This window comes from Oncorhynchus mykiss, chromosome 6, assembly GCF_057628025.1.
Source record: "Oncorhynchus mykiss isolate SJ-2025 chromosome 6, ASM5762802v1, whole genome shotgun sequence".
In the NCBI taxonomy this organism is placed as follows: Eukaryota; Metazoa; Chordata; class Actinopteri; order Salmoniformes; family Salmonidae; genus Oncorhynchus; species Oncorhynchus mykiss.
The window spans coordinates 1,801,298-1,826,077 of record NC_143027.1 but is presented as its reverse complement, the minus strand read 5'-3'; the positions used below and the strand labels follow the sequence as shown (position 1 = coordinate 1,826,077).

General features: G+C 44.0%; 1 protein-coding gene across 4 annotated transcripts in view; it reads left to right on the top strand.

The window, feature by feature from the left end:
- Nucleotides 1-24,780, top strand: part of cfap299 (cilia and flagella associated protein 299) — a 279,169-nt gene that overhangs the window by 108,381 nt on the left and 146,008 nt on the right. For all 4 annotated transcript variants that reach the window (XR_016496474.1, XR_016496473.1, XM_090236841.1 and 1 more), the window contains exon 3: nucleotides 1,037-1,127. Coding sequence is in view for 2 of the 4 variants with exons in the window: in XM_090236841.1 (XP_090092967.1) it covers nucleotides 1,037-1,127 (91 nt within the window). In the remaining 2 variants the exon portion in view is untranslated. The remainder of the gene's footprint in view (nucleotides 1-1,036; nucleotides 1,128-24,780) is intronic.

Here is a 24,780-nt window from a genome sequence, read left to right as displayed (position 1 = left end):
CCCTGCTCGACTGATGGACCTTACAGATAATTGTATGTGTGGGGGGGGTATAAAGATGAGGTAGTCATTCAAAAATCATGTTAAACACTATTATTGCACACGGAGTGACTCCAACTTATTATGTGACTTGTTAAGCACATGTTTACTCCTGAACGTATTTAGACGTACCATAACAAAGGGGTTGAATACTTATCTTATACTTATGGACTCAAGACATTTCAGCTTAAAAAAGTTTTTTCATTTCAAAAATGTTCTGCAAGCAAAATTTCCCGTTGACATTATGCGGTATTATGCGACTCCAAATCTACATTTCAGGTGGTAACACGACAAAATGTGGAAAACGGCAAGGAGTAAATATGCTTTCTGAAGGCACGGATATTATGGTTACTAATGTAATGTGAAAACCTTTTGCTGTCTGAATGTCTTCTCTTGGGAGAAACCTGGTTAGTACCAACTAACTGCGAAGAGTCCCTTGGAAAAGGCTTAGACCCATCTCATAAATTCCACTTGAAAACATGTCCAAGTTGTACCCATTTGAGCTTAAAGAGGCAATTAGCAGTTGAAACAATAACAAAGCCACCAACCTGCGCCTGTCGGTGAAAAGCTGAGGGATGGGCCTGGAGAAATGTAACTGCTCTCAAATTGACAGACAGAGATGTGGATATAAGGACTGACTATCCATGATATTAAGATTATAGTTTTAACCACGTAGTGTTTGTTTACATTTACTTTGTTGACACACATTGGGAGTAAAACAAGCTTTATATTTTGGGTTCTGCCGGGGTACGGCAGTTGAACTAAACTCATGAGGCATTTATAAGTTATATTCTTCAAGAATCTACGGGTACATATCATTAATTTATAAAAAAAATTGATGTAGCAGATTGTCCCTTTGATGCAGTGATTATTGGCTAATTATTGCTATGCATAGATTATACAAAGCTTCAATAAAGTTCCTTTAAACAACCTACGAAACAGTTTTTTCTTTCTACAATGAAAGAAACATTTCAAACTGTTCCCATGGCGTGTTTTCCAGGACACTGGCGAGTGTGGGAAAAGAGCTGAACGATAACTTCCTGAAAGCGCTGGCGGAGCGAGAGGAGGCCAACCGTAGTGGGAAAATGACTGTGAGTAGAGACAGTACATTATTACAGCACTCACATATCTACGTAATGGGATTTCTTCCCCCAAAACATACCTCTACCATTCCATTAGGAGTTAGGATCCGGAGGGAACAGAATATACATTCTGCCAGGTTCAGTGGAACCCCAACCCTTCACTTCCTCTCTCTTCCTTCCTCCATCTCCTTCCTCCCATCACCTCTGGACCTAGTCCTCCCAGCCTTTTTGACCTTCTCTCCAGTTCACCACCCAGTTAGTGTGCCAACTCCAACCCTCACCGCCCTGGCCATGCTATCTAGAACATAACAAAAATATTCATTAGATATTTAAGAAATAAGGCCCTTCGCCGTGGTATATTGCCAATATATCACAAGCCCTGAGGTGCCTTATTGCCATTATAAACTGGTTGCCAATGTAATTAGTGCAGTAAAAATAAATGTTTTGGTGGTATACAGTTTGATATACCACGGCTGTCAGCCAATCAGCATTCAGGGCTCGAACCACCCAGTTTATAATACCCATTAGATATTGCCCATGTCGTTTATAATTCAAAACCTGTTGGAATAGAAATAATAGTTAATTCAGGGCGTTCAGTTCCACTGCTCATGCTTCATCTTCCACCACCATAGGGCTACCAGTACTGCTATATCTCTGTTTTACATGTCCCCAGGGTTCTCCAACAGCTTCTGTACATGTCCCCATGGTTCTCCAACAGCTTCTGTACATGTCCCCAGGGTTCTCCAACAGCTTCTGTACATGTCCCCAGGGTTCTCCAACAGCTTCTGTACATGTCCCCATGGTTCTCCAACAGCTTCTGTACATGTCCCCAGGGTTCTCCAACAGCTTCTGTACATGTCCCCAGGGTTTTCCAACAGCTTAGAATTGCAAAGGGAGAGTGTTTGCTGTTGAGTGTACAAAACATTAGGAACACCTGCTCTTTCCATGACATAGACTAACCAGGGGAAACTATGATCACTTATTGATGTCACCTGTTAAATCCACTTCAATCAGTATAGATGAAAGGGAGGAGACAGGTTAAAGAAGGATTTTTAAGACTTGAGACAATTGAGACATGGATTGTGTACGTGTGCCATTTAGAGGGTGAACGGGCAAGACACAATATTGTAGTCTCTTTGAACAGGGTGTGGTAGTATTAGGAAGGTGTTATTCATGTGCACTCAGTGTGTATAGGAACAGATGTATTGATGTCTTTACCATTGGGTTGCCTTATCCTTCGCCCATGAAACCCTTTTGGTTGTAAATCCTTATGGGGCCTGGTCAAAAGTAGTGCACTGCTCAGGGAATAGCTAGTAATTTGGGACGGGGTGAGGGCTCGAACCACCAGACACACTTGTTGTAAACAAGTCCTCTACATTGAGGGAAACAAGTATTTGATCCTCTGCTGATTTTGTACGTTTGCCCACTGACAAAGAAATGATCCGTCTATAATTTTAATGGTAGGTTTATTTGAACAGTGAGAGACAGAATAACAACAACAAAATCCAGAAAAAAACGCATGTCAAAAATGTTATAAGTTGATTTGCATTTTAATGAGGGAAATAAGTATTTGACCCCCTCTCAATCAGAAAGATTTCTGGCTCCCAGGTGTCTTTTATACAGGTAACGAGCTGAGATTAGGAGCACACTCTTAAAGGGAGTGCTCCTAATCTCAGTTTGTTACCTGTATAAAAGACACCTGTCCACAGAAGCAATCAATCAATCAGATTCCAAACTCTCCACCATGGCCAAGACCAAAGAGCTCTCCAAGGATGTCAGGGACAAGATTGTAGACCTACACAAGGCTGGAATGGGCTACAAGACCATCGCCAAGCAGCTTGGTGAGAAGGTGACAACAGTTGGTCCGATTATTCGCAAATGGAAGAAACACAAAAGAACTGTCAATCTCCCTCGGCCTGGGGCTCCATGCAAGATCTCACCTCGTGGATTTGCAATGATCATGAGAACGGTCAGCCCAGAACTACACGGGAGGATCTTGTCAATGTTCTCAAGGCAGCTGGGACCATAGTCACCAAGAAAACAATTGGTAACACACTATGCCGTGAAGGACTGAAATCCTGCAGCGCCCGCAAGGTCCCCCTGGTCAAGAAAGCACATATACATGCCCGTCTGAAGTTTGTCAATGAACATCTGAATGATTCAGAGGACAACTGGGTGAAGGTGTTGTGGTCAGATGAGACCAAAATGGAGCTCTTTGGCATCAACTCAACTCGCCGTGTTTGGAGGAGGAGAAATGCTGCCTATGACCCCAAGAACACCATCCCCACCGTCAAACATGGAGGTGAAAACATTATGCTTTGGGGCTGTTTTTCTGGTAAGGGAACAGGACAAAGGGACGATGGACGGGGCCATGTACCGTCAAATCTTGGGTGAGAACCTCCTTCCCTCAGCCAGGGCATTGAAAATGGGTCGTGGATGGGTATTCCAGCATGACAATGACCCAAACACACAGCCAAGGCAACAAAGGAGTGGCTCAAGAAGAAGCACATTAAGGTCCTGGAGTGGCCTAGCCAGTCTCCAGACCTTATTCCCATAGAACATCTGTGGAGGGAGCTGAAGGTTCGAGTTGCCAAACATCAGCCTCAAAACCTTAATGACTTGGAGAAGATCTGCAAAGAGGAGTGGGACAAAATCCCTCCTGAGATGTGTGCAAACTTGGTGGCCAACTACAAGAAACGTCTGACCTCTGTGATTGCCAACAAGGGTTTTGCCACCAAGTACTAAGTCATGTTTTACAGAAGGGTCAAATACTTATTTCCCTCATTAAAATGCAAATCAATTTATAACATTTTTGACATGCGTTTTTTCAGGATTTTTTTGTTGTTATTCTGTCTCTCACTGTTCAAATAAACCTACCAATAAAATTATAGACTGATCATTTCTTTGTCAGTGGGCAAACGTACAAAATCAGCTGGGGATCAAATACTTTTTTCCCTCACTGTATGTAAACAGTAAATTCTCTCTCTCTCTCTCTCTCTCTCTCTCTCTCTCTCTCTCTCTCTCTCTCTCTCTCCTCTCTCCTCTCTCCTCTCTCTCCTCTCTCTCCTCTCTCTCTCTCTGAACTTTTAGACCAGGCAGGTATAAGGACGTGGTCACAGCTTTCCTTCCACAGATGTTCTAATAAACCACTGTAGCTGACTGAAATAAGAGCTGTGAATCAAGCACTGTCAACTGTACCTCTTCCTGTGTTTAGAAAAGAGTGAGAGAGAGCATAAAAAACGATGGAACAAAATATAGTGTTTTGTATCACCAAACAATATTATGCTGACATGTCCCCCCTCCCCCTCCTAATTTCTCCCTCCGAAGTGCTTCCTCTGATGGAAAACGGTTCTGGGAAAGTGTTTATTTTCTTCCAACCCCCCCCCCCCCCCCCCTGTTTTAAAATCAGACCCACATTTGAGCACTTAATACCTTTTCTCTTGGAAACTCCCTGAGTAACAGGTCAAACTGCCTGACCCCTCTTGTATGTTTATATTACCTACATGTATTCCAGCCAGTAATTGACTTACCCATGTGTGTGGGGCATATGGCGAGATATTCTGGATGTCCTTCATAAAAGACCATGCACTCTCTTTATTGGTTGGTAAGTTTTTAACTAGCTTTGGATAATGTAATATTTAATGTCATGACATCATACATATATTGCTTAGATCTTTATAAAAGTTAAAATGGGTTGGAAAAAAAGACAATACTGTTTATCCTCAAAACACTGTGTATATGTGTATATGAAAAGACAATACTGTTTATCCTCAAAACACTGTGTATATGTGTATATGTGTATATCAAGTCAACCTTCTATGGTTTTGTTTCAACTGGTCCCTGCCTCTGTTATAAAAACAGGCCTGTTATTATAGCTGTCAAATATGTCTTAAATGAGTTGAATTTACACCATTTTGCTCAGTGTAATAACCAGTCAACCGTATCAAGTATAACCCTCTATTTTGCACACAGACTGGTCGATTTGAAATGTGCCAAAGTTCAACAGGCTTTCATTGGACATTAAATGGGCTATTGACTTCTCTGGTCGAATCGAAATGAAGTTTCTGCAGTGCCCTGTGGTTATTTCCAATATACTGTAACTGAACATAGGAGTTTACTGTGTGTCTTAAAACAGGCAGCTGGCTGTTTTAAAGCATGACACTATTATCAAATGGTGAAACCTTTACCCTCGTAGGAGTCGGCCTATAGGGTTAAACCTTTACCCTCGTAGGAGTCGGCCTATAGGGTTAAACCTTTACCCTCGTAGGAGTCGGCCTATAGGGTTAAACCTTTACCCTCGTAGGAGTCGGCCTATAGGGTTAAACGTTTACCCTCGTCGGAGTCGGCCTATAGGGTTAAACCTTTACCCTCGTAGGAGTCGGCCTATAGGGTTAAACCTTTACCCTCGTAGGAGTCGGCCTATAGGGTTAAACCTTTACCCTCGTAGGAGTCGACCTATAGGGTTAAACCTTTACCCTCGTAGAAGTCGGCCTATAGGGTTAAACCTTTACCCTCGTAGGAGTCGGCCTATAGGGTTAAACCTTTACCCTCGTAGGAGTCGGCCTATAGGGTTAAACCTTTACCCTCGTAGGAGTCGACCTATAGGGTTAAACCTTTACCCTCGTAGGAGTCGGCCTATAGGGTTAAACCTTTACCCTCGTAGGAGTCGACCTATAGGGTTAAACCTTTACCCTCGTAGGAGTCGGCCTATAGGGTTAAACCTTTACCCTCGTAGGAGTCAGCCTATAGGGTTAAACCTTTACCCTCGTAGGAGTCGGCCAATAGGGTTAAACCTTTACCTTCGTAGGAGTCGGCCTATAGGGTTAAACCTTTACCCTCGTAGGAGTCGGCCTATAGGGTTAAACCTTTACCCTCGTAGGAGTCGGCCTATAGGGTTAAACCTTTACCCTCGTAGGAGTCGGCCAATAGGGTTAAACCTTTACCTTCGTAGGAGTCGGCCTATAGGGTTAAACCTTTACCCTCGTAGGAGTCGGCCTATAGGGTTAAACCTTTACCCTCGTAGGAGTCGGCCTATAGGGTTAAACCTTTACCCTCGTAGGAGTCGGCCTATAGGGTTAAACCTTTACCTTCGTAGGAGTCGGCCTATAGGGTTAAACCTTTACCCTCGTAGGAGTCGACCTATAGGGTTAAACCTTTATCTTCGTAGGAGTCGGCCTATATGGTTAAACCTTTACCCTCGTAGGAGTCGGCCTATAGGGTTAAACCTTTACCTTCGTAGGAGTCGGCCTATAGGGTTAAACCTTTACCTTCGTAGGAGTCGGCCTATAGGGTTAAACCTTTACCCTCGTAGGAGTCGGCCTATAGGGTTAAACCTTTACCTTTGTAGGAGTCGGCCTATAGGGTTAAACCTTTACCCTCGTAGGAGTCGGCCTATAGGGTTAAACCTTTACCCTCGTAGGAGTCGGCCTATAGGGATAGGGCCTAAATTAACCTGTTTCTTACAGAAGAAATATGAAAAGCATATGTATAAACATGGTAGCAATTGAAAGGGAACAGTTTGGAGATAATGGGGAAATGATTCGACCGAAGGTGAGGACACAACAGTTCACCTGATACAAGACTGAATCCAAACATTACAACTGTTGATTTGAGGTGCATTTTACATTTACTGTAGTTTTCGCCGTATTTGTTCATAACCAAATACTCTGGATACATTCAGTAACATTATAATAATATTCCTGGAGAACGTGGGGGAGGTGCAACATAAGACAAAAACATTACAAGAGTTTGAGTGACAGGACTAACTGGTGAGTGACAGGACTAACTGGTGAGTGAGAGGACTAACTGGTGAGTGACAGGACTAACTGGTGAGTGACAGGACTAACTGGTGAGTGAGAGGACTAACTGGTGAGTGACAGGACTAACTGGTGAGTGACAGGACTAACTGGTGCGTGAGAGGACTAACTGGTGAGTGAGAGGACTAACTGGTGAGTGAGAGGACTAACTGGTGAGTGACAGGACTAACTGGTGAGTGACAGAACTAACTGGCGAGTGAGAGGACTAACTGGCGAGTGACAGGACTAACTGGCGAGTGACAGGACTAACTGGTGAGTGACAGGACTAACTGGTGAGTGAGAGGACTAACTGGTGAGTGAGAGGACTAACTGGTGAGTGACATGACTAACTGGTGAGTGAGAGGACTAACTGGTGAGTGACAGGACTAACTGGTGAGTGAGAGGACTAACTGGTGAGTGACATGACTAACTGGTGAGTGACAGGACTAACTGGTGAGTGACAGGACTAACTGGTGAGTGACAGGACTAACTGGTGAGTGAGAGGACTAACTGGTGAGTGAGAGGACTAACTGGTGAGTGAGAGGACTAACTGGTGAGTGAGAGGACTAACTGGTGAGTGAGAGGACTAACTGGTGAGTGACAGGACTAACTGGTGAGTGACATGACTAACTGGTGAGTGACAGGACTAACTGGTGAGTGACAGGACTAACTGGTGAGTGAGAGGACTAACTGGTGAGTGAGAGGACTAACTGGTGAGTGACAGGACTAACTGGTGAGTGAGAGGACTAACTGGTGAGTGACAGGACTAACTGGTGAGTGACAGGACTAACTGGTGAGTGAGAGGACTAACTGGTGAGTGAGAGGACTAACTGGTGAGTGAGAGGACTAACTGGTGAGTGACAGGACTAACTGGTGAGTGACAGGACTAACTGGTGAGTGAGAGGACTAACTGGTGAGTGACAGGACTAACTGGTGAGTGAGAGGACTAACTGGAGTCTCCAAGTGGACACACACCTCTCCAAAGTGTGCACAGTTTTAATTTTATGACTCAAAAGAGGTCTTCAACTATAAGACAACTTTTATTAGCTATTCTATCTCTGCCGTTGAGGAACGAGGGAAACGGAGATAGTTGTTCAGTTGTACAACTGAAATGTGTCTTCCCTCTGAATCAGAGACATTCACATCTTCGTTGCCCGGGGAACAGTGGGTTAACTGCCTTGCTCAGGGGCATTTTTACCTTGTCAGCTCAGGGATTCGATCCAGCAATCTATCGGTTACTGACCCAACGCTCTAATAGCAAGCACGCTTGTAGTTGTTTAGTTTGGAACACAACTCTGCATCCCCGCCATCACACAGTTACTGTTGTTGTTTACGCAATTGAAAAACATTCCATTATACTGTAAATTATTTGAAAGCTTGTTCCGTTGTTGGAATGAGACCAAGGTGCAGCGTGGTAAGCGTACATCTTCCTTTATTATGATGAACACCAAAAAAAACATAAAGTTCTGCAGGCTAATACAGCAACTAACAAAAATCAAGGTCCCACAAACTCAGGTGGAAAACAGGCTGCCTAAGTATGATCCCCAATCAGAGACAACGATAGACAGCTGCCTCTGATTGGGAACCACACCCAGCCAACAAAGAAATAGAACACATAGATTTCCCCACCCAAGTCACACCCCGACCTAACCAAATAGAGACTAAAAAAAGGCTCTCTACGGTCAGGGCGTGACAGCCAACATCAACAGCTAAATTACGATCTTTACAGAGTGTAAAGGCCTTTTCTCACCAACTGCGTTGCAAACTTTTAGTCTGAATTCCCCCAAAATACAGATTTAGATTTTCACATCAGGTCCAATGTGTTTTTTCCAAGTTTCACTTTTCAGAAAAATGTGCATGACGTCACCAAACGCTGCTTCTGTCATTCTCAGTGGCAATACAATGTTCAAAATGGCTGCAGTGATGAGAAAAATCATATACGAGTTGAAAAATAATATGCTACTGAAAATATTAGGCTAGGATATATTCATCCTATAGAGGGATTCATGAAAGGAGCTTGGCTGTGTTTCATTCAGTTTCATCCCCGTTTAATAAGAAAGAAAACACAAAACTGGCACCTGTCATCATTCCTCGCACCATATGCTGACCATCATGACGCTTGCTGCCTACAGGTTTCTACCTGATTAAAGAGACGACTTAATCTCTTAATTAATGTTAGAATCACCTTTGGCAGCGATTACAGCTGTGAGTCTTTCTGGGTAAGTCTCTATGAGCTTTGCACACCTGGATTGTACAATATTTGCACATTATTCTTCAAAATATTCTTTAAGCTCTGTCACATTGTTGAACATTTTCATGTCTTGCCATACACTCTCAAGCTGATTTAAGTTAAAACTGTAACTCGGCCACTGAGGAACAATCAATGTAATCTTGGTAAGCAACTCCAGTGTAGATTTGGCCTTGTGTTTTAGTTTATTGTCCTGCTGAAAGGTGAATTTGTCTTAAGTTTTGGTCCTCGCTTAGGTGATTAACTGATTTTTGTAGTCCGATGTCCTTGGGTAGGTGGATGGAGTCTGGAATGGCATCTAGGAATCTTTGGGTTGTCAGAGAATTAATAGTGCGGCTTTGATAATCCTTTGTTGGGGTCTGTACAGATTATTTGTTTTGCGATTGCAAATTTAATACAATGGTGGTCCGATAGTTTAGGATTATGAGGAAAAACATTTAGATCTAAAATATTTATTCTGTAACACAGGATTTCTCTGGTCCTGCTCTTTTACACCTGATCCTAGACCAGCTCTGTAACACAGGATCCCTCTGGGCCTGCTCTTTTACACCTGATCCTAGACCAGCTCTGTAACACAGGATTTCTCTGGGCCTGCTCTTTTACACCTGATCCTAGACCAGCTCTGTAACACAGGATCCCTCTGGGCCTGCTCTTTTACACCTGATCCTAGACCAGCTCTGTAACACAGGATTTCTCTGGGCCTGCTCTTTTACACCTGATCCTAGACCAGCTCTGTAACACAGGATCCCTCTGGGCCTGCTCTTTTACACCTGATCCTAGACCAGCTCTGTAACACAGGATCCCTCTGGGCCTGCTCTTTTACACCTGATCCTAGACCAGCTCTGTAACACAGGATCCCTCTGGGCCTGCTCTTTTACACCTGATCCTAGACCAGCTCTGTAACACAGGAACCCTCAGGGCCTGCTCTTTTACACCTGATCCTAGACCAGCTCTGTAACACAGGATCCCTCTGTGCCTGCTCTTTTGCACCTGATCCTAGACCAGCTCTGTAACACAGGATCCCTCTGGGCCTGCTCTTTTACAGCTGATCCTAGACCAGCTCTGTAACACATACTTTGCTTTAGATTCATACTCCGACCCTCTTGGAGCTTGGAGCACGGTAGTATGCATTTTGATAAACACCCAGTCTTTCAAACAGACGGATGATGTACAGTGCATTCTGGAAGTATTCAGACCCCTTCCCTTTTTACACATTTTGTTACCTTACAGCATTTTTCTAAAATGTATTAAATAAATTAAAATGCTCATCAATCTACACACAATACCTCATAATAATAAAGCGAAAACAGATTTTTAGATTTAAAAAACAGAAATACCTTTTTTACATATTTATTCAGACCCTTTGCAATGAGACTGGAAATGGAGCTCAGGTGGCATCCTGTTTCCATTGATCATCCTTGAGATGTTTCTACAACTTGATTGGAGTCCACCCGTGGTAAATTCAATTGATTGGACATGAAATGTCCCACAGTTGACAGTGCATGTCAGAGCAAAAACCAAGCCATGAGGTCGAAGGAATTGTCCTTAGTGCTCCTAAACAGGATTGCGTCGAGGCACATATCTAGGGAAGGGTACCAAAAAATTGTCTGCAGCTTTGAAGGTCCTGAAGAACACAGTGGCCTCCATCATTCTTAAATGGAAAAAGTTTGGAACCACCAAGACTCTTAGAGCTGGCCACCCGGCCAAACTGAGCAATCGGGGAAGAAGAACCCTGGTCAAGGAGGTGACCAAGAACCTGATGGTCACTGACAGAGCTCCAGAGTTCCTCTGTGGAGATAGGAGAACCTTCCAGAAAGACAACCATTTCTACAGCACTCCACCGCCTTTATGGTAAAGTGGCCAGACGGTAGCCACTCCTCAGTAAAAGTCACATGACATCCCGATTGGAGTTTGCCAAAAGGCACCTAAAGGACTCTCAAACCATGATAAGCAAGATTCTCTGGTCTGATGAAACCAAGATTGAACTCTCTGGCCTGAATGTCAAGCGTCACGTCTGGAGGAAACCTGGCACCATCCCTACGGTGAAGCATGGTGGTGGCAGCATCATGCTGTGGGGATGTTTTTCAGCGGCAGAGACTGGGAGACTAGTCAGGATGAAAGATGAACGGAGCAAAGTACAGAGAGATCCTTGATGAAAACCTGCTCCAGAGCTCTCAGGACCTCAGACTGGGGTGAAGGTTCACCTTCCAACAGGACAACGACCCTAAGCACACAGCCAAGACAATGCAGGAATGGCTTTGGGACAAGCCTCTGAATGTCCTTGAGTGGCCCAGCCAGAGCCCGGACTTGAACCCGATCGAATATCTCTGGAGAGACCTGAAAAAAGCTGTGCAGCGACGCTCCCCATCCAACCTGACAGAGCTTGGGAGGATCTGCTGAGAAGAATGGGAGAAACTCCCCAAATACAGGTGTGCCAAGCTTGTAGCGTCATACCCAAGAAGACTCGAGGCTGTAATCACTGCCAAAGGTGTTTCAACAAAGTACTGAGTAAAGGGCCTGAATTCTTATGTAAATGTGATATTTCAGATTCCCTTTTTAAAAACATTTGCAAATATTTATAAAAACATGTTTTTGCTTTGTCATTATGGGGTATTGTGATGTCATTATGGGGTATTGTGTGTAGATTTATCTGTGAACAAAATGTGGAAAAAGTCAAGGGGTCTCAATACTTTCCGAAGACACTGTATGATAGAGTGTTCTACCCCCTCCCTTAGGGGTCGATATTCTGAGTGTTCTTCCTCCCTCCCTTAGGGGTCGATATTCTGAGTGTTCTACCCCCTCCCTTAGGGGTCGATATTCTGAGTGTTCTTCCTCCCTCCATTAGGGGTCGATATTCTGAGTACTCTTCCCCCCTCCCTTAGGGGTCGATATTCTGAGTACTCGATATTCTGAGTGTTCTTCCTCCCTCCATTAGGGGTCGATATTCTGAGTACTCTTCCCCCCTCCCTTAGGGGTCGATATTCTGAGTACTCTTCCCCCCCTCCCTTAGGGGTCGATATTCTGAGTGTTCTACCTCCCTCCATTAGGGGTCGATATTCTGAGTGTTCTACCTCCCTCCATTAGGGGTCGATATTCTGAGTGTTCTACCCCCTCCCTTAGGGGTCGATATTCTGAGTGTTCTACCCCCTCCCTTAGGGGTCGATATTCTGAGTGTTCTACCCCCTCCCTTAGGGGTCGATATTCTGAGTGTTCTACCTCCCTCCATTAGGGGCCGATATTCTGAGTGTTCTACCCCCTCCATTAGGGGTCGATATTCTGAGTGTTCTTCCTCCCTCCATTAGGGGTCGATATTCTGAGTGTTCTACCCCCTCCCTTAGGGGTCGATATTCTGAGTGTTCTACCCCCTCCCTTAGGGGTCGATATTCTGAGTGTTCTACCTCCCTCCATTAGGGGTCGATATTCTGAGTGTTCTACCCCCTCCTTTAGGGGTCGATATTCTGAGTGTTCTTCCTCCCTCCATTAGGGGTCGATATTCTGAGTGTTCTACCCCCTCCCTTAGGGGTCGATATTCTGAGTGTTCTTCCTCCCTCCATTAGGGGTCGATATTCTGAGTGTTCTTCCTCCCTCCATTAGGGGTCGATATTCTGAGTGTTCTACCCCCTCCCTTAGGGGTCGATATTCTGAGTGTTCTACCTCCCTCCATTAGGGGTCGATATTCTGAGTGTTCTTCCCCCTCCCTTAGGGGTCGATATTCTGAGTGTTCTACCTCCCTCCCTTCACCACTAGTTGATATTGGGAGTATTCTTCCCCCCTCCATTCACCACTAGTTGATATTGGGAGTATTCTACCCCCTCCATTCACCACTAGTTGATATTGGGAGTATTCTACCCCCTCCATTCACCACTAGTTGATATTGGGAGTATTCTACCCCCTCCATTCACCACTAGTTGATATTGGGAGTATTCTACCCCCCTCCATTCACCACTAGTTGATATTGGGAGTATTCTTCCCCCCTCCATTCACCACTAGTTGATATTGGGAGTACTCTACCCCCCTCCATTCACCACTAGTTGATATTGGGAGTACTCTACCCCCCTCCATTCACCACTAGTTGATATTGGGAGTATTCTTCCCCCTCCATTCACCACTAGTTGATATTGGGAGTACTCTACCCCCCTCCATTCACCACTAGTTGATATTGGGAGTATTCTTCCCCCCTCCATTCACCACTAGTTGATATTGGGAGTACTCTACCCCCCTCCATTCACCACTAGTTGATATTGGGAGTATTCTTCCCCCCTCCATTCACCACTAGTTGATATTGGGAGTATTCTACCCCCCTCCATTCACCACTAGTTGATATTGGGAGTATTCTACCCCCCCCCCCCCCCCATTCACCACTAGTTGATATTGGGAGTATTCTTCCCCCCTCCATTCACCACTAGTTGATATTGGGAGTATTCTACCCCCTCCATTCACCACTAGTTGATATTGGGAGTACTCTACCCCCCTCCATTCACCACTAGTTGATATTGGGAGTATTCTTCCCCCCTCCATTCACCACTAGTTGATATTGGGAGTATTCTACCCCCCTCCATTCACCACTAGTTGATATTGGGAGTATTCTACCCCCCCCCCCCCCCCCCCCCCCATTCACCACTAGTTGATATTGGGAGTATTCTTCCCCCCTCCATTCACCACTAGTTGATATTGGGAGTATTCTACCCCCCTCCATTCACCACTAGTTGATATTGGGAGTATTCTACCCCCTCCATTCACCACTAGTTGATATTGGGAGTATTCTACCCCTCCATTCACCACTAGTTGATATTGGGAGTATTCTACCCCCTCCATTCACCACTAGTTGATATTGGGAGTATTCTACCCCCCTCCATTCACCACTAGTTGATATTGGGAGTATTCTACCCCCTCCATTCACTACTAGTTGATATTGGGAGTACTCTTCCCCCCTCCATTCACCACTAGTTTATATTGGGAGTATTCTACCCCCCTCCATTCACCACTAGTTGATATTGGGAGTATTCTTCCCCCCTCCATTCACCACTAGTTGATATTGGGAGTACTCTACCCCCCTCCATTCACCACTAGTTGATATTGGGAGTATTCTACCCCCTCCATTCACCACTAGTTGATATTGGGAGTACTCTACCCCCCTCCATTCACCACTAGTTGATATTGGGAGTATTCTTCCCCCCTCCATTCACCACTAGTTGATATTGGGAGTACTCTACCCCCCTCCATTCACCACTAGTTGATATTGGGAGTATTCTTCCCCCCTCCATTCACCACTAGTTGATATTGGGAGTATTCTACCCCCCTCCATTCACCACTAGTTGATATTGGGAGTATTCTACCCCCCCCCCCCCATTCACCACTAGTTGATATTGGGAGTATTCTTCCCCCCTCCATTCACCACTAGTTGATATTGGGAGTATTCTACCCCCCTCCATTCACCACTAGTTGATATTGGGAGTATTCTACCCCCTCCATTCACCACTAGTTGATATTGGGAGTATTCTACCCCTCCATTCAACACTAGTTGATATTGGGAGTATTCTACCCCCTCCATTCACCACTAGTTGATATTGGGAGTATTCTACCCCCCTCCATTCACCACTAGTTGATATTGGGAGTATTCTACCCCCTCCATTCACTACTAGTTGATATTGGGAGTACTCTTCCCCCCTCCATTCACCACTAGTTGATATTGGGAGTATTCTACCCCCCTCCATTCACCACTAGTTGATATTGGGAGTATTCTACCCCCTCCATTCACCACTAGTTGATATTGGGAGTATTCTACCCCTCCATTCACCACTAGTTGATATTGGGAGTATTCTTCCCCCCTCCATTCACCACTAGTTGATATTGGGAGTATTCTACCCCCCTCCATTCACCACTAGTTGATATTGGGAGTATTCTACCCCCTCCATTCACCACTAGTTGATATTGGGAGTATTCTACCCCCTCAATTCACCACTAGTTGATATTGGGAGTATTCTACCCCCCTCCATTCACCACTAGTTGATATTGGGAGTATTCTACCCCCTCCATTCACTACTAGTTGATATTGGGAGTACTCTTCCCCCCTCCATTCACCACTAGTTGATATTGGGAGTATTCTTCCCCCCTCCATTCACCACTAGTTGATATTGGGAGTATTCTACCCCCTCCATTCACCACTAGTTGATATTGGGAGTATTCTACCCCTCCATTCACCACTAGTTGATATTGGGAGTATTCTACCCCCTCCATTCACCACTAGTTGATATTGGGAGTATTCTACCCCCCTCCATTCACCACTAGTTGATATTGGGAGTACTCTTCCCCCCTCCATTCACCACTAGTTGATATTGGGAGTATTCTTCCCCCCTCCATTCACCACTAGTTGATATTGGGAGTATTCTACCCCCTCCATTCACCACTAGTTGATATTGGGAGTATTCTACCCCCTCCATTCACCACTAGTTGATATTGGGAGTATTCTACCCCCCTCCATTCACTACTAGTTGATATTGGGAGTACTCTTCCCCCCTCCATTCACCACTAGTTGATATTGGGAGTATTCTTCCCCCCTCCATTCACCACTAGTTGATATTGGGAGTATTCTACCCCCTCCATTCACCACTAGTTGATATTGGGAGTATTCTACCCCCTCCATTCACCACTAGTTGATATTGGGAGTATTCTACCCCTCCATTCACCACTAGTTGATATTGGGAGTATTCTACCCCCTCCATTCACCACTAGTTGATATTGGGAGTATTCTACCCCCTCCATTCACCACTAGTTGATATTGGGAGTATTCTACCCCTCCATTCACCACTAGTTGGTATTGGGAGTATTCTACCCCCCTCCATTCACCACTAGTTGATATTGGGAGTATTCTTCCCCCCTCCATTCACCACTAGTTGATATTGGGAGTACTCTCCCCCCCTCCATTCACCACTAGTTGATATTGGGAGTATTCTACCCCTCCATTCACCACTAGTTTGTATTGGGAGTATTCTACCCCCTCCATTCACCACTAGTTGATATTGGGAGTATTCTACCCCCTCCATTCACCACTAGTTGATATTGGGAGTATTCTACCCCTCCATTCACCACTAGTTGGTATTGGGAGTATTCTACCCCCTCCATTCACCACTAGTTGATATTGGGAGTATTCTACCCCCTCCATTCACCACTAGTTGATATTGGGAGTATTCTACCCCCTCCATTCACCACTAGTTGATATTGGGAGTATTCTACCCCCCTCCATTCACCACTAGTTGATATTGGGAGTATTCTACCCCCCTCCATTCACCACTAGTTGATATTGGGAGTATTCTACCCCCTCCATTCACCACTAGTTGATATTGGGAGTATTCTACCCCTCCATTCACCACTAGTTGATATTGGGAGTACTCTACCCCCCTCCATTCACCACTAGTTGATATTGGGAGTATTCTACCCCCCTCCATTCACCACTAGTTGATATTGGGAGTATTCTACCCCCTCCATTCACCACTAGTTGATATTGGGAGTATTCTTCCCCCCTCCATTCACCACAAGTTGATATTGGGAGTATTCTTCCCCCCTCCATTCACCACTAGTTGATATTGGGAGTATTCTACCCCCCTCCATTCACCACTAGTTGATATTGGGAGTATTCTTCCCCCCTCCATTCACCACTAGTTGATATTGGGAGTATTCTACCCCTCCATTCACCACTAGTTGATATTGGGAGTATTCTTCCCCCCTCCATTCACTACTAGTTGATATTGGGAGTACTCTTCCCCCCTCCATTCACCACTAGTTGATATTGGGAGTATTCTACCCCCCTCCATTCACCACTAGTTGATATTGGGAGTATTCTACCCCCTCCATTCACCACTAGTTGATATTGGGAGTATTCTACCCCCTCCATTCACCACTAGTTGATATTGGGAGTATTCTACCCCTCCATTCACCACTAGTTGATATTGGGAGTATTCTACCCCCTCCATTCACCACTAGTTGATATTGGGAGTATTCTACCCCCTCCATTCACCACTAGTTGATATTGGGAGTATTCTACCCCTCCATTCACCACTAGTTGATATTGGGAGTATTCTTCCCCCCTCCATTCACCACTAGTTGGTATTGGGAGTATTCTACCCCCCTCCAGTCACCAAGGGTTGTTCCTTTAATCTTTTGTTTTATTTCACCCACCTGACATCTTTGAAGTCAGGTTGAAATGACACCCGTCACTTACAACACGTTCTAGTGGCAACTCCATCTTTCTGTCCCTCCAGTCTCCACAGAAGGCATTACAGAGATTGATCGTGGACATGGGTCTTAAAGAAAGTCCCGTCTTGCCTTTGTGAGCAGTTTATAAATCTACCCGCTCCCCTGCCTGTTCTTTACCCCCAGAGCTGAGACAGACACAGAGGCAAACCCGGGAACCTCAGCGGGCTGCATGCCTTACAAATTGGGTGCCAAATAATAACTCTACTCTACTCTACTCTACTCTACTGTAGTCTACTGTAGTCTACTCTACTCTACTGTGGTCTACTCTACTCTACTGTAGTCTACTCTACTCTACTGTAGTCTACTCTACTGTGGTCTACTCTACTGTAGTATACTGTAGTCTACTCTACTGTAGTCTACTGTAGTCTACTCTACTGTAGTCTACTGTAGTCTACTCTACTGTAGTCTACTCTACTGTAGTCTACTCTACTCTACTCTACTCTACTCTACTCTACTCTACTCTACTGTAGTCTACTGTACTGTAGTCTACTGTACTGTAGTCTACTCTACTGTAGTCTACTGTACTGTACTCTACTCTACTCTACTCTAGTATACTGTAGTCTACTCTACTCTACTCTAGTCTACTGTAGTCTACTCTACTCTACTCTAGTCTACTGTAGTCTACTCTACTCTACTGTAGTCTACTCTACTATACTGTGGTCTACTATACTGTAGTCTACTCTACTCTACTCTACTGTAGTCTACTATACTGTAGTCTACTATAATGTAGTCTACTATACTGTAGTCTACTATACTGTAGTCTACTCTACTCTACTCTACTCTACTCTACTGTGGTCTACTCTACTCTACTCTACTGTAGTCTACTCTACTCTACTGTAATCTACTCTACTGTAGTCTACTCTACTGTAGTCTACTCTACTGTAGTCTACTCTACTGTAGTCTACTGTAGTCTACTCTGCTCTACTCTACTCTACTCTACTCTACTGTACTCTACTCTACTGTAGTCTACTCTGCTCTACTCTACTCTACTCTACTGTACTTTACTTTACTGTAGTCTACTCTGCTCTACTGTAGTCTACTCTGCTCTACTGTAGTCTACTCTACTCTACTGTAGTCTACTCTACTGTACTCTACTGTAGTCTACTCTACTCTACTCTACTGTAGTCTACTCTACTGTACTCTACTGTAGTCTACTCTACTCTACTCTACTCTACTCTACTGTAGTCTACTCTACTCTACTGTAGTCTACTCTACTGTACTCTACTGTAGTCTACTCTACTCTACTCTACTCTACTCTACTCTACTCTACTGTAGTCTACTCTACTCTACTCTACTGTAGTCTACTCTACTCTACTCTACTCTACTCTACTCTACTGTAGTCTACTCTACTCTACTCTACTGTAGTCTACTCTACTCTACTCTACTGTAGTCTACTCTACTCTACTCTACTGTAGTCTACTCTACTCTACTGTAGTCTACTCTACTCTACTCTACTGTAGTCTACTCTACTCTACTGTAGTCTACTCTACTCTACTGTAGTCTACTCTACTCTACTCTACTGTAGTCTACTCTACTCTACTGTAGTCTACTCTACTCTACTCTACTGTAGTCTACTCTACTCTACTCTACTGTAGTCTACTCTACTCTACTGTAGTCTACTCTACTCTACTCTACTCTACTGTAGTCTACTCTACTCTACTCTACTCTACTGTAGTCTACTCTACTCTACTCTACTGTAGTCTACTCTACTCTACTGTAGTCTACTCTACTCTACTCTACTCTACTGTAGTCTACTCTACTCTACTCTACTGTAGTCTACTCTACTCTACTCTACTGTAGTCTACTCTACTCTACTCCAGTTGTTTTCCTTCTCTTTTCTTTTCTTTCTTTTTCTATGAACACCCAGCCGACATCCAGCCGGCTGTTGAACCACTAGTCCTGGCATTATCTTTGTCATCAGCAGCAGAGCTCTCTAAAGCTTCTCTCTCTCACAGCCTTCTCTCTCTGCCTAGCCTGCATTGTGATCTTTATTCAACTCCCGGCCCTGTTGCGAAAGCCGCTCTGCTGCCAAAAGTCACACACAAACAAAAGGTGCACCTGGGCATCTTTGGCGTTATTTACCCTGGGTAAGAAGTTACGTTTTTTCTTCTTCAATCAAATCCAGGTCACAGCTGCTCAGGATGCCTGAGGCACTCCATTGTTGGAGGTAGGAGGAAGGACTCGCATCTGGAATGAGTAGTGTCCCACACTCCTCCACTGCTGTACACCTCAGCCCAGCCTAACCACCACCCACAACCCTCCACCTAGAGTTGAACCATCAAACTAAAACACAGGACACGATAGCAATGGTTGTGCTTTTACATTTTTTATTTATCTCAGTTTGTTGTGTAACTAAAGAAATAGTCAAAGGTTTTAATGTCTCCGCTTGGATTTGTTGAACGATGTCAGACATAGGTTTCAAATCATTATGTTGAAGCTAAGTGATAGGTGGATTTGACTATTGTCTCATCAAACAGAGTATCTGGGCTTTGATTTGAACTTTCTATGTGATACTGACCTCCTATAGTATGAAGCTGAATGCCCAAGTTAACCATTTGTTTTCGTGAAGTATTTTCTAAAGACGATTTTAGAAGGAAAATGTAGTCCTAAATGTAGTCCTAAATGTAGTCCTAAATGTAGTCCAATCGTCTTTAAACGATACTGGATCTATTCTGCTTGTTGAGTAATAATCTTACCGATCACCCTGTTGATACACAGTGTTCCCTAAAGGTAGACCCACACCACAACTAGATTAAGACTGAGAGATACACAGTGACTAAACTGCTTGGAGTAACCCTGGATTGTAAACTGTCATGGTCAAAACATATTGATACAACAGTAGCTAAGATGGGGAGAAGTCTGTCCATAATAAAGCACTGCTCTGCCTTCTTAACAACACTATCAACAAGGCAGGTCCTACAGGCCCTAGTTTCTACCTTCTTAACAACACTATCAACAAGGCAGGTCCTAGTTTCTACCTTCTTAACAACACTATCAACAAGGCAGGTCCTACAGGCCCTAGTTTCTACCTTCTTAACAGCACTGTCAACAAGGCAGGTCCTACAGGCCCTAGTTTCTACCTTCTTAACAACACTATCAACAAGGCAGGTCCTACAGGCCCTAGTTTCTACCTTCTTAACAACACTATCAACAAGACAGCTCCTACAGGCCCTAGTTTCTACCTTCTTAATAACACTATCAACAAGGCAGGTCCTACAGGCCCTAGTTTCTACCTTCTTAACAACACTATCAACAAGGCAGGTCCTACAGGCCCTAGTTTCTACCTTCTTAACAACACTATCAACAAGGCAGGTCCTACAGGCCCTAGTTTCTACCTTCTTAACAATACTATCAACAAGGCAGGTCCTACAGGCCCTAGTTTCTACCTTCTTAACAACACTATCAACAAGGCAGGTCCTACAGGCCCTAGTTTCTACCTTCTTAACAACACTATCAACAAGGCAGGTCCTACAGGCCCTAGTTTCTACCTTCTTAACAGCACTATCAACAAGCCAGGTCCTGCAGGCCCTAGTTTCTACCTTCTTAACAACACTATCAACAAGCCAGGTCCTGCAGGCCCTAGTTTCTACCTTCTTAACAACACTATCAACAAGGCAGGTCCTGCAGGCCCTAGTTTCTACCTTCTTAACAACACTATCAACAAGGCAGGTCCTACAGGCCCTAGTTTCTACCTTCTTAACAACACTATCAACAAGGCAGGTCCTACAGGCCCTAATTTCTACCTTCTTAACAACACTATCAACAAGGCAGGTCCTACAGGCCCTAGTTTCTACCTTCTTAACAACACTATCAACAAGGCAGGTCCTGCAGGCCCTAGTTTCTACCTTCTTAACAACACTATCAACAAGGCAGGTCCTACAGGCCCTAGTTTCTACCTTCTTAACAACACTATCAACAAGGCAGGTCCTACAGGCCCTAATTTCTACCTTCTTAACAACACTATCAACAAGGCAGGTCCTACAGGCCCTAGTTTCTACCTTCTTAACAACACTATCAACAAGGCAGGTCCTGCAGGCCCTAGTTTCTACCTTCTTAACAACACTATCAACAAGGCAGGTCCTACAGGCCCTAGTTTTGTCTCACCTGGACTACTGTTCAGTTGTGTGGTCAGGTGCCACAAAGAGGGACTTAGGAAAATTACAATTTGCTCAGAACAGGGCAGCACGTCTGGCCCTGAAATGTACACTGAAAGTTAATATGAATAATATGCATGTCAATCTCTCCTGGCTGAAAGTGGAGGACAGATTTACTTCATCACTACTTGTATTTATGAGAGTTATTGACATGTTGAATTCACCAAGCTGTCTGTCTAAACTACTGGCACACAGCTCAGACACCCATACATACCCCACAAGACATGTCACCAGAGGTCTGTTTAAACTACTGGCACACAGCTCAGACACCCATACATACCCCACAAGACATGCCACCAGAGGTCTGTTTAAACTACTGGCACACAGCTCAGACACCCATACATACCCCACAAGACATGCCACCAGAGGTCTGTTTAAACTACTAACACACAGCTCAGACACCCATACATACCCCACAAGACATGCCACCAGAGGTCTGTTTAAACTACTGGCACACAGCTCAGACACCCATACATACCCCACAAGACATGTCACCAGAGGTCTCTTCACAGTCCAAGTCCAGAACAGACTATGGGAGGCTCACATTACTACATAGAGCCATGACGACATGGACCTCTATTCCACAGTACTACATAGAGCCATGACTACATGGAACTCTATTCCACAGTACTACATAGAGCCATGACTACATGGAACTCTATTCCACAGTACTACATAGAGCCATGACTACATGGAACTCTATTCCACAGTACTACATAGAGCCATGACTACATGGAACTCTATTCCACAGTATTACATAGAGCCATGACTACATGGAACTCTATTCCACAGTACTACATAGAGCCATGACTACATGGAACTCTATTCCACAGTACTACATAGAGCCATGACTACATGGAACTCTATTCCACAGTACTACCTAGAGCCATGACTACATGGAACTCTATTCCACAGTACTACATAGAGCCATGACTACATGGAACTCTATTCCACAGTACTACATAGAGCCATGACTACATGGAACTCTATTCCACAGTACTACCTAGAGCCATGACTACATGGAACTCTATTCCACAGTACTACATAGAGCCATGACTACATGGAACTCTATTCCACAGTACTACATAGAGCCATGACTACATGGAACTCTATTCCACAGTACTACATAGAGCCATGACTACATGGAACTCTATTCCACATCAGGTAACTGATGCAAACAGTAGAATCAGATTTAATAAACAGATTAAATTCACCTTATGGAACAGCAGGAACTGTGAAGAGACACACACAGGCACATGATAAAACACGCACTCTACAAACACGTACGCATGGATGTTGTATTGTAGATATGTGATAGTAGAGTAGTGGTCTGAGGGAACACACTTAATGTGTTGTAGATATGTGGTAGTAGAGTAGTGGTCTGAGGGAACACACTTAATATGTTGTAGATATGTGGTAGTAGAGTAGTGGTCTGAGGGAACACACTTAATGTATTGTAGATATGTGGTAGTAGAGTAGTGGTCTGAGGGAACACACTTAATGTGTTGTAGATATGTGGTAGTAGAGTAGTGGTCTGAGGGAACACACTTAATGTATTGTAGATATGTGGTAGTAGAGTAGTGGTCTGAGGGAACACACTTAATGCATTGTAGATATGTGGTAGTAGAATAGTGGTCTGAGGGAACACACTTAATGTATTGTAGATATGTGGTAGTAGAGTAGTGGTCTGAGGGAACACACTTAATGTGTTGTAGATATGTGGTAGTAGAGTAGTGGTCTGAGGGAACACACTTAATATGTTGTAGATATGTGGTAGTAGAGTAGTGGTCTGAGGGAACACACTTAATATGTTGTAGATATGTGGTAGTAGAGTAGTGGTCTGAGGGAACACACTTAATATGTTGTAGATATGTGGTAGTAGAGTAGTGGTCTGAGGGAACACACTTAATATGTTGTAGATATGTGGTAGTAGAGTAGTGGTCTGAGGGAACACACTTAATATGTTGTAGATATGTGGTAGTAGAGTAGTGGTCTGAGGGAACACACTTAATGTATTGTAGATATGTGGTAGTAGAGTAGTGGTCTGAGGGAACACACTTAATGTATTGTAGATATGTGGTAGTAGAGTAGTGGTCTGAGGGAACACACTTAATGTGTTGTAGATATGTGGTAGTAGAGTATAGACACTTAATGTGTTGTAGATATGTGTTGTAGAGTAGTGGTCTGAGGGAACACACTTAATGTATTGTAGAGTAGTGGTCTGAGGGAACACACTTAATGTGTTGTAGATATGTGGTAGTAGAATATAGACACTTAATGTATTGTAGAGTAGTGGTCTGAGGGAACACACTTAATGTATTGTAGATATGTGGTAGTAGAGTAGTGGTCTGAGGTAACACACTTAATGTGTTATAGATATGTGGTAGTAGAGTAGTGGTCTGAGGGAACACACTTAATGTGTTGTAGATATGTGGTAGTAGAATATAGACACTTAATGTATTGTAGATATGTGGTAGTAGAGTAGTGGTCTGAGGGAACACACTTAATGTATTGTAGATATGTGGTAGTAGAGTAGTGGTCTGAGGGAACACACTTAATGTATTGTAGATATGTGGTAGTAGAGTAGTGGTCTGAGGGAACACACTTAATGTATTGTAGATATGTGGTAGTAGAGTAGTGGTCTGAGGGAACACACTTAATGTATTGTAGATATGTGGTAGTAGAGTAGTGGTCTGAGGGAACACACTTAATGTGTTGTGAAAAGTGTTATGAAATGTAATGTCATGTAATATTTTAAATTGTGTATAACTTCCTTAATGTTGCTGGACCCCAGGAAGAGTAGCTGCTGCCTTGGCAGGAACTAATGGGGATCCATAATAAACCCCAGGAAGAGTAGCTGCTGCCTTGGCAGGAACTAATGGGGATCCATAATAAACCCCAGGAAGAGTAGCTGCTGCCTTGGCAGGAACTAATGGGGATCCATAATAAACCCCAGAAAGAGTAGCTGCTGCCTTGGCAGGAACTAATGGGGATCCATAATAAACCCCAGGAAGAGTAGCTGCTGCCTTGGCAGGAACTAACGGGGATCCATAATAAACCCCAGAAAGAGTAGCTGCTGCCTTGGCAGGAACTAATGGGGACCCTTAATAAACCCCAGGAAGAGTAGCTGCTGCCTTGGCAGGAACTAATGGGGACCCTTAATAAATACAATTATAATACTGCACTACCCTGTACTATACTGCCCTATACCA